Raw genomic sequence first — 16,719 nt, 5'->3', positions numbered from 1 at the left:
ATTTTCTTCAATACGGCCCTCATACGCCATCTTAATATTTAGATGTGTGCGAAAATAAAATAAAAACATTAGATTAATTGCTATATTTGTATTTTGAAAGTAAAAAAGAAAAACTCCATCACTCACCCCGTAGTAAAGGTTCTTAGCGAGGGTGTGGATAAGGATCATTTTCCCAGAGGCCGCTGCCCCATACAGGCAGATGGAGGCGTAGAAGTGGTTGTACCAAAACATGGAGCGGCCCAGTAGCGTGACGAGCAGAGCGACAATCAGCACCGACAGCAGGGTGACGAACCAGCTCAGCACTGCTACGCCCGTGGCGTAGGCCAGATCTCGAACATAGCGCCCACCTGAGAGAGAGGGATGTTGAATGAAGCGCAAACCGCACAGGAACCGCTCATCAAAACTCTTCTACGGGAAAAAGAAATTAGTTGAATTTAGCCCAACAAACTGGGACTGGACTGTTCTTATCTTATCTATGTTTAAGAAGAACGCTCGAAAAGGCCACAAAAGAGGAAAACACGCACGTGTAGAACAGGAAATGACATAAAAGACATCCACCAAAGGAAACTGTGGCCTACCCCCGTTGCCAGGCAGAGATGCCTTCTTGGCCAGATAGAGGAAGGTGGCCGCGGCTACTAAGTAGTTGAGGATGGTGCCGACGCGAGCGGGGTACGCCACCACGACCACCCCGAGGAGGTCGAAGAACACCATGTTGCCGTGACGATACTTGGACGAGTCGGCCAGTGTGTCTGACGTCACCAAGTGCTTCAGGACCGCCAGGATGTTGTCGCCTGCACGGAGGGAAGTGAGTTTAGAGGTGAAGCAGTTCAAAGCTGGAATTTGACTTATAGTGACGCTGCTGCATTTATTTGCACTGCTCTCAGCTATATCAGATGAACGGCCACAGGCTACAAGAACCAGCAGAACAAATGCACTGAGGCCTTTGTCCTCTCTTCATGGCCCCCCAGACAGTAGAAATAAAACCATGTGCATTACACACAAACAAAACAAACAGGAAACATCAAATACTTCACATATGACAGTCTGTTACTGTGTGTTGAGGCCTCACAATCTGTCCTTTATCTTTTGAAATTCAATAATGTTTAATTTTATTGTCAATTACAGTATTTAAACAGTTCCATGAAAGATGCATGGAAGATAATTTAGGGCATATATCATACTCTCACAAACAGCATCTTGGTGTGGCACATACACACTTACTACAACCTCTTAGACGTCCAATGAAACTCACATAATAGCATTCCCCATGACAAGATATGTAAGATAAGTTGCACAAGCTCACACACACACATCTTAAATCAATTATTTCTCATCAACCATGGTCTGTCTGTTACACAGGACACAGATCCTCCATATTGCCACATTTCTCATCTACATCCAACATCATGATTGTTGTAGCCAATTTCACAGAAAGTCCTCTGCTTCTCCCCATACACTGGTGGGCAACTGTTGCATAACTTTGAAAGGACCCACACACACTAACACACATGCACACACACACACTAACAACCACACACTAACAAACACACACTAACAAACACACACACACACACACACACACACACACACACACACACACACACACACACACACACACACACACACACACAGGCAAAACAAAGCCCCATTGTTCTTTCGCATGGTGGGCTCCCTCCCTGTGACCTAAAAGTGTAAACAGCATCTTATTTGTTCGTGTCGGCTATCCACAACTTTTCTTTGGGAATTTCGTATGCAAGCGACGTTTAAAATGTGGTTATGTTGCCATTGTGTTTTTCATATATTTAACAAAATCATCCAGGATATATCTGAGCCATTGGTGGCCTCACACCATGCCCACAGAGCTGTGACGTAGGAGATTTTTAAAGAGGTTCAGAGCAGGTTCTGATCAGAAACCTGCTTTGTCCACCACCAGGCATCAACTAAGCAGAGCTACTGGTGCTATCTCCCTCCTCCACCGTTCCCCGCGCTGTATCCGCCCTTCACCTTGCAAATCTGCGTCCTTATTCACAAACTAAAAATACCTTCCTACCTCTCTCTCTCTCTCTCTCTCTCTGAAACCTCACTTTCGCTCATGAATAATTCATGCCTTTCATGGTGACTTGCTGTGCGCAGAAGATGCGGGAGTTGTCCGGGGTAGCTGCCGACGAAAGAGAGGAACGATGCCAACTGTCTCAGGTTTTTAGTGCTGACTGACTGGATTCTGTGCTAAGTAAAGCAAAATAATTCAGCAACACAAGCTCTGACAAATGAAGTAAACGAGGGCAAGTGCAACGCGTGTATGTGTGTCGGCATTTCTTAGTTCTGAGGGAAGTAATGAGGATCAGCGGAATGCTGACCTCTGAAACTGGGGGATAAAGCACAAAAACACAAGCATGGCTTCGTAAAAAAAAAGCAAAGGTGTTAACAGTCCTCTGCTGCGGTTGCCATTCTCCTCTCAACAAACAGACAGAATGCATTAAATTAAAGCATAACATAACACCTGTTAAAGTATGGCTGTAGTTGTGTGGTTATATGCATACCGGCTCTCTGTATTGAGTCTGTCAGGATCCTGTCAGCAGTGTCGTACTTGGTGTGGTAGATGAAACCGTTTTCAATGAAAGCCAGATCAATGCCTGTAAATTAAATACAAACACACAATGAAAAACCCCCCAGAAAAGACGAAAAGTTAGGAGAAAAAAAGACAAAATAAAGGCGTATATGCTCTTGATTTGGACTTTGAGACTTCCATATTAATTTCGATAGCCTACTATGAATATGGTTGGGAACTTACCTGGGATGTTACCGAAGTCCCTGTAGATGCGGAAGTCAGTGTCAGAGGGGATGATACCGCTCTGAAAGACTTCCTGGCCGACTACAGAGGCAAAAGGGTGTTTGGCTGCGTGGACATAGGCCTGGACCAGCCACGGGTTCTCTGGACCTTTGAGGACGAAAGCGATGAAAATCTGGTGGGACATTTTATTTAATGGACAGAGTCTGGGCACAGCGAGTGAGTGGCCATGTTGATGTCTGTCAACAAAAACACTGTGACACTTTCCGCAGCAGAATTATTGTCACGTCCTGCCTCACAATCGAACAATGTGAACGCGTCGGACTCGAACCATATGTGAAAAGGCAAACACTTGAAAATTAGCTATAGAGTAATTATTGTGGAGACGCGTCAGTGTTGTTTTATGTCTTCTCCTCTGCCGTCTTTACCACTTGTAAAGTGAGTGCATTAGATAATGTGCAATATGCAGACGCGATGTTACTAGCAGCTCAGGTAGCATAATCGGGCCGTTAGTAATATAGATGTATAGATCATGTCGAACCAGAGAGTCTATGTTGGGAATAAGGGCAGGCAGATGAAGCAGGTATAGAACATGACATGTGATAGTGATTCTCAGGACTGCAAAACTCTCAAATTTAGACAGACAGTTACAGGAAAACCCACACACACAAACACATGTAAAACAAACACACTAAGCAAACCAGAGAGAAATCATGCTGCCGACGATGAAACCAGATCACTTTGTTAAAAACACAAATGGTGAATTTACCTGTCTGGAAAACAACCTCTTTGCCCCCGACACCTGCAGCCTCCAAGTTGATAAAGGCTCGCACCTGCTTGGCCCACGGATGCTGGGTGATGAATCCATGACTGGCCTGATGGACAGATGGAAGAGACAGAGAGGAAGCAAAGGGAGAGAGTAAGAACGTAAAAGAGGAAATTAAAAAGACAGTAAGAGAGGAAATGATGTGTGCAAAATGTGTGCCCTTGTCACTTCATTTTACCTGCAGGATATTTTCCTCTGCCCCATTAAAAAGGAAGACAACTCCATGATGAAGAGGAGCAGACTGGTTGGCCAGAGAATGGAGGACTTCCAGCATCACTGCACAACTCACTGCGTCGTCACTGGCACCTACGACGGGCAAGCAAAGCCAGAAAAAGAACCCTGAAAACTTGCAAAGTATGGGCAATGTGAGCCTTTTGCCTTTTGTCTCAGTCAATAAAAAAAAGCTTAGCTTGGCGTAAACATACAGAGACGTGCAACCCTGCACCCATATCACCAGTTTTCCTAACCAAGTGGCTCAAAGTGAGATTTTTTTTTATTTTTTAAAGGTGATGAAGCTGATAATTCTCAAACACATGAGAATGCCGTCTTCCACTTGCTTCTATGATGGCGAGAACACAAAAAAGGGGTGACAGCGAGAGGTAAGAGAATAGAGTGTGTGAATGGGGCATGTGATGCAGAAATGTGAAAAAGTGAGAATTAATGCAAAGACAGAAAGATCAGAGAGCCGAACTGAGACATCATGTGCTCCAGCTTTCGTGAGGTGGGAGCCCGTTCCACTGTCTGTCCAGGCACCATTCATGTTCCTGTCGCTGCCACTTCATGTCAGCGACGTATTAATCCTTGTCGAATCGTGCAAGTTACCTTTTTATTGCTTTTCAGGCTGTGTCCCCGAAAAGCTCTGCGAGAGCTTTTTTGGGAGTTGGAAAAAAAAAAGGATGTGTATCTACCTGGTCCACACCTCTTGGATCAATTTCCCCTTCGGCAGTGAGGCTGTTTGTGCACGTGTATGTGTGAGTAAGAACTGGAAACCATGTGATGTTACACAGCGAGAAGTTCCTCAATTATAAACAAGACAAAGAAATGATGACTTGACTACACCACAATATACTACCTGTCATCAACAAACAGTTATTACTCTGAAGCCTAGATATGATTCCCTGAAGATTGCTGTAAAGGGGAATTCTGGTGTTTTTCAACCTGCACCCTATGTTAATAAATGTGGTTGTGTAAACAAAAACTTTTCGGATCTGATCCAGTGGATCGCCTGAGCCAGCAGCAGACATGGCGACAGTGGCTACAATGTGATCTCATGGGACAAAACTGTGTCAGTCCACAAAATGTCCACTAAAACTGTTTTAGGGTTTTTCGCCAATAAAAGGCTCAAATACTTATTCTGGGTCTTCGCTACGAGTCTTGCAACATTACATACGTCTCCTCCGACGTTGTCACACAGTGTTGTGTGTAGTGTCCGAGGTATCACCTGTATCACCTGACACATTCATTTACACACCCACATTTATAAACATAGGGCTCCCGGTTGAAAAACAGTGGAATTCCCCTTTAAGCCGCTCCCTGTTTGTAAGCACTGTGTGACCTTCTGTAATAATTTACAAGAAGTTACTGCGGGTCCAAATATTGTGGCTCGACTTGCTTGGGCAGTTTAAATTTCACTGAGCCTGACCTACATGACTACAGTTCATGACAGGGGACACTGATGAGGGTATTATCACCACGGACACAAAACAACCACCAACTGAAAGGAACAAAGAGAAAAAACCCATAGAAGAATGGCTGTAAAAATGTTCTTCAAAACGCTGCTCCACTTCTGTCCTCTCTAGATCTCCAATCACTTTTTCAGGAACAATTAAAACCAACTTTAAAACCACAGATTCCACAGATTTAAACTGTACAAAATGGTAATTGAAGTGCCGCAACTAGGCCAATCATGGTAACTACTTTTTGTTGCACGATACATTGTCCCGGAAATTATTGTGACAAACAATATTATCGTCCTTTTAAGACCATTTTTTGGATACTGAATCATGTGAGCTTGGTTGCTGCGTGTGCAAGTCCTACACGATTTGTGTTGCTGCTGAGAGAAATGTTATCCAACATTTGAGAAAAATACTAAGAAATCCATATTTTCTGACATTTTATAGACCAAACCAGTGATTTATTAATCATACGAAGAGAGCAGATGAGAGGACAGAAGCAGCGAGACTTTGCTGGACTGTTTGTTGACATTCGTTCTTGTGTCAAAACACAAGCATGTAGACACGATGGCTATAATCGAGGTCAATAAAAATGATTGAGTTCATATTCATGTGTCGTACGATAAGTTTATAATCTAATTATCGTTACAGCTAATTTGAGCAGTTGAATTCAGTTGAAATTGTAAGATTTGATCAAATATACAGGAGCTACGGTTAAAATAAATATTCCATTCATTGAGTGAATGGAACATCTGATAATTCAAATTTGGCTTTTTCTGCATGTGCCTACAGCTGCGTGCACCAGAGGGTTCCCCCTCTCTCTGTGCCTCCAGCTTAAGTAACAGGTTGATTTGTTAAAAAGAAAGATGAATGTTTGTCATACCTGGACTGTTGGCCACTGTGTCAAAGTGGCAGTTGGCGAGCATGAGGTGCTTGGCGCCGCCCTTGGGCTCCAGCCTGACGGCGATGTTGGTGACGCGGTCATAGTAGCTGGTGAAGCCTCCGAGGAAGTCGATGGAGAAGGAGCCGGTGGGACGCTGCACGTCCGCCCTGAGCTGATGGGCGCCCGCTGCCGTCTCCAGCCGGATCTTCTCGATCTGCTCCAGCAGGTAGCCCACTGTCAGGACCTCATTCTCCGGACTGCCCACCGGCCGCGGGCCGACGCTGGTGATCTGCTCCAAGTGCCGTCTGGATCATGACGTGAGGCAGGAGGGGGAAATAGAGGAAGAGGGGATGTGTCCCTGTTGTGAAACTGTGCAGAGGCAGTAAACGAAACCTACTTCTTCCATCACAACATCACGGTTCAATGTTTTAGTTAGAGACAATGGATCGTTTTAAGTATAAAATGGCACGTGTGGTCACACTCCATGACTTGTGTCAACTTGAGTTTTCAAACCTTAACCTACAGTAAACACACTTCCTGAATATGTGGGTGATCTCGCTGATGTGGTTGCTCACTCACTCACTCACACTCTCTCTCTCTCACACACACCACACACACACACACACACACACACACACACACACACACACACACACACACACACACACACACACACACACACACACACACACACACACACACACACACACACACACACAGTTTGAGCATGTGCATGGTCTGAGAAATGAAACCCGGTTGCAGGTTATAGAGCCTGGACTGAGCCGGAAACCTTGATTTTTTTTTCCAGCTCATACACAGAACCCACAAATTTTTACAAAACGTGTATTGCTTTAGAATCGCTTACTGCCTCTTTGACAGTATTTCAGTTTAGCCGTAGATGGTTCATAAGCAAAAAATGATGCATGTCTCTTTCCTAAAGCAAGAAAACTAATGATAAGATGCATTCATTTGTGACAAACTGTTGGTTTTTAATAAGGTTTAATATGAGTTAGCAGAGGTAGAACATACAGTTTAATGTAACAGTCACCCACAGACTGCATATGGAGGAATGTCTGCTTTCAGCCCATCAACTATGGCTGACAAATATTAGTCGATTAGTTACAGAAAATCAATTAAGAAACTATTTCCTTTTTCATGTAAAAATGAAACAAAAAGACGTGGCTCTCGCTTCCTCTGGCTTTTCGTTGTTTTCTACAATATTACATCTAAGTGTTTCGGACTGTTTGGTCAGACAAACAAGTTATTTGGAAATATGAACAGAGACTATGTCTCAGAAATTGACGAAGGCGTATCGCACCATTTTTTCTGACATTATGATTTATCAATTTAAACCAAAACTCTCACATCCCTGCTGCACACAACATGACAAGTTAAAGACGGGAGGTCTCGGGTTGAGTTAGCAAAAACAGAAATGGGAACTTTCCAGTCACAGGATATTTTCATTCCTTTTGCAAAGAAACTTAAAAAACATCTTTGTTAAATGAAACCACGGTGGGAGACGCCACGTGTTGTATTCCTGCTTTTACAAGGGAAGAATAAAAACAGCTCTTCTTCACTTTTTCGCCAGATCCGGAAAAAACCAGTGCGGTGTGTAGTTTCTCTGCCGTGAACAACTTGTTCCACGTGACATTAAAAGATGCCTGAACTGCTGCTGCCTTCACTCCACTTCTAAAGCAAGACACCAGTTCAATGCTTGCAATTCATATGTGGATTTTGCGGTGCTGGGACTCATGAAAGCCATAATTGTGTCCAAAGAAGCTCAGAGGCCTTAATCAGTTCATATGCAGCACGACTTCTCCAAATCCCACTGCCCGGCACTTAAAAGAGCAGGACCCTCGGAGTCAGTGCCATAATCCCTTTGTCTCCCACTCTCAGAGAGACTGACATACGGAAGAGAAGCTAAACGGTTGATACGGTGAATTTTAAAGCTTCTTTAAACGAACAGGATGTTGCTGATCATGTTTTCTATAGTCGCGAAGGCTGCATTGTTTTTGGTTCATGTTCATGCTTCATATCCGTAGGGTGTTGGGACGCCTTTGTATCAATATATATACAAAGTATGATAGTATATTTCAATATCTTGATGTCCAATCTGTTAGAGTGTATATATTCTGTTTACAGGGTGCATGCTCAGTTTACATTATCGTTTATTTTTCTTTATTTCCTTATGTTTTATCACATGAATAATCATTTCGTTATTTTTTTTTTTACAATCCCCTTTGTTGCTGTATTACAGCAAATTTCCCCACAGTGGGACTAGAAAGGGATTTTCTTATCATTATAGTTTTATACAGAAGTGGCAAGCTTGTTGGTTTTGTTTGTCTATCTGCGACCTTCAATTTCCTCATTCTGTAGACGACTACGCGGTAGAGGATATTCAAAGTTGTCACAGTAGGGTTGCGGCTCGTGATTATTTTCTTCTTTTCAATCTGTTAAATAAAAATTGAACTAGTTAAATCTATATAATCTCACTGTACCTTCCCTGAATCCATGACTTCTTTCTTACACAGTCCAAAGGGTATTTGAACTATACAGATTAAGAATAAAAGAGGCTGATCTACCATGTATTTTATTGCTATCTATTTCCATCTTGGCTGTATTTCCATATTGCCTGTATGAAGTGCGTTGTGTTGGGTTAACAACAACAAAAACGTCTGCTATTTTTTGAGAGTTTTAGATTTGGAGTTAAAAAATGAAATGACTAACACTAGCATTACATTGATCCTTGCAAATTTTCAAAGCAACCATTTATGACACAAATAGAGAGTACGAGTAGAAAACTTAATTCAACTCCCGGTTAATGTGAAAAATACTTTAAGTGCAGTTATGACTCATTTCACGATAAACCAGTCATCCTTTAAGTCAAGTATCCATGTAGTCAACATATGAATCGCACTTAAACATATTCATATTCTTGTTATGCTGTGAATATCAGGGTGGTTTGAACAGGCTTGTAGGAGGCTACGCGGTTGATGGATCCCTCCTACCCCTGCTCCAGCCTCCTCTGGCCGTTACAGCTCGTTTAACGCACCTGCGTGTCCCGCAGGTTACCTCGGGGCTGCAGGTGGAGGTAACACAGGTCGCGGTTTCTAGGCGGGTCTGTTGTCGAACTAGAGGAAAGGTTAGCCGACCGGTGCTCTGCCGCTATTAGCCAAACAACGTATACAAGTCACAGGAGACGCGAGTTACAGAAATCTCACCTGGCTCTCGCCGCGTTGAAGTCGCCGGACGGTTTCCCAATGACGAGCTGCTGAAGCGACAAATGAACCAGCGCCCACAGCGCCAAGATGAACACACACACCAGGGACGTCGCCAGCCCTTCCCGCAGCAGGTAGAGGCTCACGTCGGGCTTCCTCTTCGGGTCGCCGCTGTAGCCGTTGTCCCCGCACCGCTCCCGCGGACCGTCGTTGCCTTGCGACGCGTAGTTCTGCGTGCCGGTGGAGGGCTTTATTCTCCTGACCGTGGTGTCGCTCTCCATCTTTGAGCCAGCAGTGCATCAGCTGCAGGGGCTTCGTTCTGTGGCTTCGGCTTCGCCTCCCCACTTCCTTCGCTCCCTCCCAGCGCTGGACAACCCACGGGTCGCGCTGAGGGACAAAATTGAAGGTCTGGCAGAAAGCGCTTGAAAAATGTGGAAGAAACGTGGGAGCGATTTACTGCTACTTTGTCGGCATCGTGTGGTGGGTTAAGTCACTGCATGTGATTTTCTTTTTTTTAATCACGTTTAAATGTTATCATATTCAAAGCTCATTTTACAAAGTTGAGCCCAGAATCAACTTTATTGTCTTCACCAGTAAATTCGTGGATTTTAATTAGACCTAGAGTGTATTTATTACCAGTTAGTAAAAACTAGTCCATGCTAAAAAAAACATTTTTTGAAGATTTTAAAGCTTACTTTCTGTTATTCAGATAGGATTATTGAAAATATTCAGTAGTAAATCTTTTAATCTGATATATGTTGTCAACAATTGCACTGTCATGTAGGACACATTAACCCAGGAGAGGAGATAGTATTCACGATATTATTATTCTGATAAAAGTAGTAGTGCCACACTACAAATCTTCCGTAACAAGAAAAAACTATTGTAAATATTCGTAAAGTAAAAGAAGCAGTACTACAGGGTGAATACTACATTATGATTTAAAGCTGTGCCTCCAAGGGCTGTAGTACTGAAATATAAAATATAGAAGTACTCGATGTGCAGAATTGCACCTGTCAGTGTTATATAATCACATTATTGCATATTTTCTGTGCTGCAATAACATGCAGGGAGTTATTTTAACGCTGTAGTTGATCAAGCTAAAGCTATGTTGAATTGCTGTAAATAATGGTGGGTACACTAATTTATAACAAATAATATATATATATATATATATATATATATATATATATATATATATATATATATATATATATATATATATATTTATGTGTGTGTGTGTGTGTGTGTGTGTGTGTGTGTGCGTGTGTGTGTGTGTTGAACGTAAAGTAAATTTGTCAAATAGATGTAATAAATTGTGATGGATTAAATATACTTAATGCGCACACATTGACTAATTAACTTATGAACAAGCTGCAACATGAGATGAAAGCCAGCGACAGGGAGAGTTCAGTAATTATTAATAAATCATGAGACTTTCGTATCTTTGTTGTGAGTTTTTTTTTTCTTCCTCAGCCCTTGTCCTTGGTACTTTTCCATTAGACGCCCCCTTGTAAACACACAGCCGCTAGGCCAACTGTAGCTAACGTGACAAGCTATCTGTTCTTTAGCATCTTACGCTTTCCTGGTTAGCGTTAGCTTGTTAGCATAAGTGTGAAGCTGGATGTTATCTAATTTGGGGCGTTGCTAAAGGTGTGTTTTCCGCTTTCAAAATAAATCTCTCGTTTTTGTTCATCTTGTATTTTGATTTATCAGTAATTAAATCGAGATTAAACAGAGGGGTCGTGGGTTTAGAACATACCAGGCCAGAAAATGCTTGGTCAGGAATTCGTTTTGTGTTACATTATTTGAGGTCACAGTACAGTACAATACTCAAATACATATTCTGGCAGAGCAAATTTAAATGAGCTCCCAGAATCCGTCTGGGTCCCAGGCTAGGCTACTGCATTTTAATACTGTTCACATCCAATGTCTGAAATAAAATACAGAGGGACCAAATCTTATACATAAATAATAATAATAATATCTATCTACAGTGCATGCTGTAAAATGTGTACTGTACAGCAATCTCAGCATAAATCTACATAATATTGATTATGCTGTCTAGAGAAACCTGTAAGTGGTGAGTAAGCAAAAAACTGTGTGTTTGTGTGTGTACATTCTCGACCTAATTAAACGAAACATCTTGACTAAAAACCACTGCACTAGTTTTTTTCTTTCAACATCATTTCACAGCCACTGTGATCTGTGTTCTAAAATGTTTGCTTTGGTCCCATTGTGATGGTTTTGGGGAATTAAGTATTATATTAACATATACTATCAATGTATGTATATAAGCTATTTACGAAAATAAAGGCATTTTTAATACCCACCCTAGTCTTATTTTGAAGCCAGAGATGAAGTGTGTGTCAGTGTCACTGCAAGTAACTTGACACTTTCCTTTTCCACCAGCTCCAACTATCTGACCGATCACTTCCTAGCCGAGCATAGCAGAGAGCAGTCAACCCGTCGTGTCTCTACCCGAGGCCGGATGGTAAAATCCAACCTCCAGCGGATCCTAAACAGTCATTGCTTTGCTCGCGAGAAAGAAGGAAAACAGCAGTCTACTATCACAATGGCGGATTTGAGTAGCGGTATCTGTGACATGATCGGGAAGTAAGTAAACGACGGAAAAATACCTCACCTAGCTGTTTGCTAACCGTGCTGTGGGGGAGGGGTGGCTAAGCTAGCCCAGCTAGCCCAGCTAGCAGTCACGGAAAAGCGGAAGTAGAACGCTTTTAAAGGTAGACTTAATTTGTGTTCGCGGAGTCACTCATACCACCAGTGTTGCATTTTGACACGATTTTAACGCGTAACATTGTTTTGTCAAGTGTCACGGTATGCGGGGACTTTCGTGGGCGACGTGTAAAAGCCTTAAATTAGCTGACGTTAGCTTATGGACGTCGTCGGACTTGTTACGTCACGTCAAGCACGGAAAAACACAGACTGACGGAGAAGGGATTTAAATAGTTTCTCGCCTTGAAGCCGATTGCAAAAAAAAACCCAACAGACTTGTGTGTTTTGGAAAAAGACTCGGTTTACCTGCATAAACGTGAACCACAAAAGTCGGCAACTTTTTTTTGTCGACCCCCCAGCGTAAACAGTGTATGTTCATAGCAGGCTGTTCATAAGGAGACACTTTTAATCATAGCATGTGCTTATGTTAATGTAAACATCTGGTGACTTCCGGTAATGTAGGAGAATACGACACTAGATTTTATTTTTTTAAATTCCAGTCAAGTCTCCAGGTGTATCTCTGGCCACGTAGGTCTCGTGAGCCGACAGCTGAGTCAAGTTTATTATTACGCAACTGACAGTTCACTGCGTCACAACCACGCGACGGGAAGACGCAATGGTCGCACGTGCGGTTAGAAACGATTCAATAATCCATTAAAAATGGATGTTACGTTTGTTTTCATTTCCATGTGCTAGTGGTTCGTCGCCATGTCACCATCACACAACCGAGGAAGAAAAGAGTCGATGTTCTTCTGACGTTGAATGTATTGACTCAGGATCTAAAAAAAAGGAATTTGAAGAATTAACTAGGCCATAATGTATAATCAATTTTGTGTACTTAGTTAATTTTTGGTCATCCATTTTGTCTACAAAATGTCAGGAAATAATTATTTTTTTTGCCTGACCAAAAGTCCAAAACATAAAACTTGGTTCACTTATGATATCAAATTTAGAAAATCAACAAATCCTGCCATTTGAGAAGTTAGAAATTATTTATTTTTTCTCAGTATTTGATTGAAAAGTGATCGAATTGGATAATTGTGAATAAACGTTATTTTCAAAGCAGAAATTCCAAATTTTTACTGGCATGTGGATTTGCTGTGTTCCTTTTTCATGTACGACAGTAGACTGTCTGTCTGCTGGTGTTGGTTGAACTTGTTCTGAAACAAAATATGCTGGAAATATTTTACTATTGTCAGACATTTATTTGGGAAAAAATGAATGGTTAAAAATGATCAACAAATTTGATAATCAATCATCATTTACTGCTTTACTTTCTCTTATGATGCTTTTAGAAATGAGTATCTAAAGGGGTTGGTCACCTTTTTTGTCTTAAAAATGTCCTGTTATTTTATTTATTATTGACAAATAAAGAATAGAACAAGAAAACAAATTCCAAATTATAAACAATATGTTGTGACTCAAATATGAATCGGCTGAGACAATCGTCTGTATTGTTTGATGGAAATTACTTAAAAGTGGCTCCTCCGCTGTTCGTCACAAGATACGTAATACCAACCCAACAGTTTTCGGCATAACAATATAAGATAATGTTTTTGGATTCAGATAGTAGACACTTGCTCTGAAACAGCATATGTGTACACTGATTGTTTCAACTGACCACAGAAAATTTAGGTTTAAGAATTGGAGAGCTGTTGGCAGCAAATATTTTGGGTTGGTTGCCGGCCACCACAACCGACCGGTTGGTTAGTGCACCACTTGGAAGGTCTGTCGACCGTTGAGTAAACACAGCGCCGTTGTTTTCGGGGAACATACACTGTGAGCGGTTTTATTGAGCCTTCAGGTGTAACACATGCTGTGGATTAAGCACTTAGTTGTTCTGCTTTGAAGAAGTTATTTTTGTAAACGGTGTATGATATAAAATTTTATTGCTAATAAAGCCAAACAGAAATGATGGTAATATATTGTTTTTATCTCCTGAGCGCAGTGTTTTTGAAGTGAAAATTATTTTGACATGTTGGTGTTTTTAGATAATAGTTATGTTAGATAGTATAAAATCATGAATATGCATTTGACACCCATATGGTACCTGTCGAATGATAGAAAATAAAAACATTTCCTGTCAGTGTTGTGACTGTGTCATCTCTCTGTCCCTCCCCTCTCCAGTTTGTCCCTGCACTGTAGTAGTACCCGCCACCCAGGGCCTCTGTGGTGCTCCTGATGCCCCTCTCCCACCCCTGAAGATCCCAGGTGGGCGAGGGAATGGCACACGGGATCACACTCCTTCAGCTCGGCCGGTCTACTCAGTAAGTCTTGAAACACACACACACACGCCACTGCACAAATGTAGTCAGAGGAGCAAAGGTGCAGAAACAGCGGTTAACTCTCACTTTCAGAAGAAGAATAAGAGCCTCATGTTTCACTGCAACCACTTCCTGTCTGGTGATCATGTGTTTGTTTATATAGCGAGGTGAAAGCACACCAGGGTTTTACCCAATTCACTTTTTACTACACTGACAAGTAAAAGCACAGTCAATTTTCTTTTCGTTATTTTGTGCATGTCATTATCTTGTTCACATTTCCATCCTGGCTGAGTCGTAATTGGACACGTGTGATCAGAAGTGACGCACACAAGAACGTTGTCCGCTGCCGTTTTCACATGCATTTGTTTGCGTTCATTTTCCAGGACCGAAAGTTGACTGTAACGGAGGACCCAGCAGGGAATGGTCGCCCTGGGATACTCCACTTTCAAACTCACCCCACCGTTACCAAGACAATACAGTGGGATGCAGTGCTGAGCAGCAGCGCCCTTTATGTGGAGATACCCCTTGACCCGCTTCCTGAAGGCAGCAAGGAGAGGTGAGGAAAAATATATATTGATTATGATCTTTACAATGGCACACTTGAGCTTTTGTAGAGACAATTTAAAGGTAGATTAAATCACAAAGCGGTGTTGGGAAGGTTTTTGGACCTGGCCTGTCTTTAGACCTCTCGATTTCCCGTCATTTGCAATTTTTAGCAGCTCAGTGATCAGTAAAAAAACCCACATCTAATTATTCAAGCATTAACTAGACATTTAGTCTGACATGCAGTCAATGTTGTTGTGTTAAACTTCCATTTTCTTCTGTTTCCCCTCCAGTTTTGCGTCTCTCCTGGAGTATGCCGAAGAACATCTGAAAGTCGTTAGTGTGTTTGTCTGCTTTTACAAGAACAGAGATGATCGCGGTACGTGCAGACCACCGCACACATTTTGCCATTCATGACACACACACAACAGTCAGAATTTATCCAAGTTTCTTTGTTGTTATACTGTGTTTTGACGTCTGTTGTCCTTGCCTCATTCTTCTAGCTAAACTGGTGCGTACCTTCAGTTTCCTGGGCTTTGAGATTGTGAAACCGGGCCATGCCCTCGTCCCACCTCGACCCGACGTTTTCTTCATGGCCTACAACTTTGAGCGGGACTCCTCGGACGAGGAGTAGCCCTCTGGATAGCCCCTCCTCCCCCATCCTCTCTTCCCCTTTCCCTCCCATTATATGTTTGCCCATCCCGTCCCAGCTTACCCATATGCACCACCGTCAGTGTTTAACCCCCGGCGGTAGGTCTCTGTATGCAAGTCTTCATCCCCCCCTCCCACGCTTTTTATCCAAGGGAATATATAAAATGTGCATCTCCTGTTTCCACCATCTATCTTTGTGCATTTTAATACAATGTTTTCATGATTGATCGGTGTCGTCACCTAAAAAGGAGGGAACATTTGTTTTTGGGGGGAATTATGATCATATTGCAGTTGTCATAGCTGTAAGTAAGAAAAATTATTTCCATTTCTTGTAAAGTCTTTGTTTTGTTTATTTACTTTGATTATGATCGAGTAAGAAGGAGAAATCTTCATTTCTTGAATGTACAACTCAAGGTCATCAGGTTTACACTCGGGTACTCCAGCTTTTTCTTTTTTTTGATTGGCTTAATAATGACTTTGAATTTTTGTCCAAATACATACAAATACATTTCAGCGGGACCAGTTTTATTTTGTAGCACTGATATCCTTCTAAAAAGTATTAGTATTTTTTTTTTTACGCTTGACGTTTTGCGCGACAGCCCCAATAATTGGTACTTCATAGCTGAATAGTGAATGCATATAGACTAGAGGTGGAGTGAAAAGATAAACGCTGTTGCATGTGTTGGTTTCAAGTTTCAAGATCCAATGATGAGTGTTGGTACAAAGCGAAAGGAAAGTGAATAATCCAAAGTGCTTTTTGCTTCTTTCTGCCATGTATATCTGACGTTATTGTAGTGTTTTTATTTGGAGGTTTAAAAATGTTGCTGTGAATGAATTGTTTTGTCTTTTTCATATTTGAATTAGCATTCCTTTTCAACTTTTTTTTTTTCCATAAGGAGTTTTGTTGTTCACCTGCATAGTGGTACCTGTTGTGCGTCTGTGATAATTAAACTTACAAAAACAAGTTGTCTTGTGTATGTACTTATGTTTCCGCTTGAAACAAAGTATCCTGGAGTGTGAATTTATTTTTTCTAACAGCTCTTTGTAATAATGATAATATGACTTCTATCCACCAAAATGTAACCTAGTGCCCGGTGAAGAAAATCAGGTCAGTTACAAAAGAGCAGCTGGGCAAAC

General features: G+C 41.8%; 2 protein-coding genes across 3 annotated transcripts in view; one reads left to right on the top strand and one right to left on the bottom strand.

Moving 5' to 3' along the window:
- The window catches only part of LOC118284596 (endoplasmic reticulum metallopeptidase 1), a 19,151-nt gene extending 9,364 nt beyond the window's left edge, over positions 1-9,787 (bottom strand). The window contains exons 1-8 of one of the 2 annotated variants that reach the window (XM_035607428.2): positions 9,392-9,787; positions 6,171-6,475; positions 3,793-3,920; positions 3,558-3,663; positions 2,792-2,938; positions 2,541-2,633; positions 579-791; positions 128-347 (exon numbers count right to left, since the gene is read on the bottom strand). In XM_035607428.2, coding sequence (XP_035463321.1) covers positions 128-347; positions 579-791; positions 2,541-2,633; positions 2,792-2,938; positions 3,558-3,663; positions 3,793-3,920; positions 6,171-6,475; positions 9,392-9,669 — 1,490 coding nt within the window. In that variant the 5' untranslated portion in view covers positions 9,670-9,787. Of the gene's footprint in view, positions 1-126; positions 348-578; positions 792-2,540; positions 2,634-2,791; positions 2,939-3,557; positions 3,664-3,792; positions 3,921-6,170; positions 6,476-9,391 lie in introns of both variants that reach the window. The other variant, XM_035607429.2, reaches the window with a different exon arrangement.
- A 2,017-nt stretch (positions 9,788-11,804) lies between these two features.
- oaz1b (ornithine decarboxylase antizyme 1b) lies at positions 11,805-16,546 on the top strand. Its single transcript, XM_035607431.1, is given in 6 exon segments — positions 11,805-12,004; positions 14,252-14,303; positions 14,305-14,391; positions 14,772-14,944; positions 15,225-15,310; positions 15,435-16,546. Coding segments are annotated over 6 exon segments (654 nt in total). The 5' UTR covers positions 11,805-11,879; the 3' UTR covers positions 15,566-16,546.
- Positions 16,547-16,719: the final 173 nt, after the last annotated feature.

This window comes from Scophthalmus maximus, chromosome 20, assembly GCF_022379125.1.
Source record: "Scophthalmus maximus strain ysfricsl-2021 chromosome 20, ASM2237912v1, whole genome shotgun sequence".
Taxonomy (NCBI): Eukaryota; Metazoa; Chordata; class Actinopteri; order Pleuronectiformes; family Scophthalmidae; genus Scophthalmus; species Scophthalmus maximus.
Note: the sequence above shows the minus strand (reverse complement) of the source record. Positions and strands in the feature narration are given on the sequence as shown.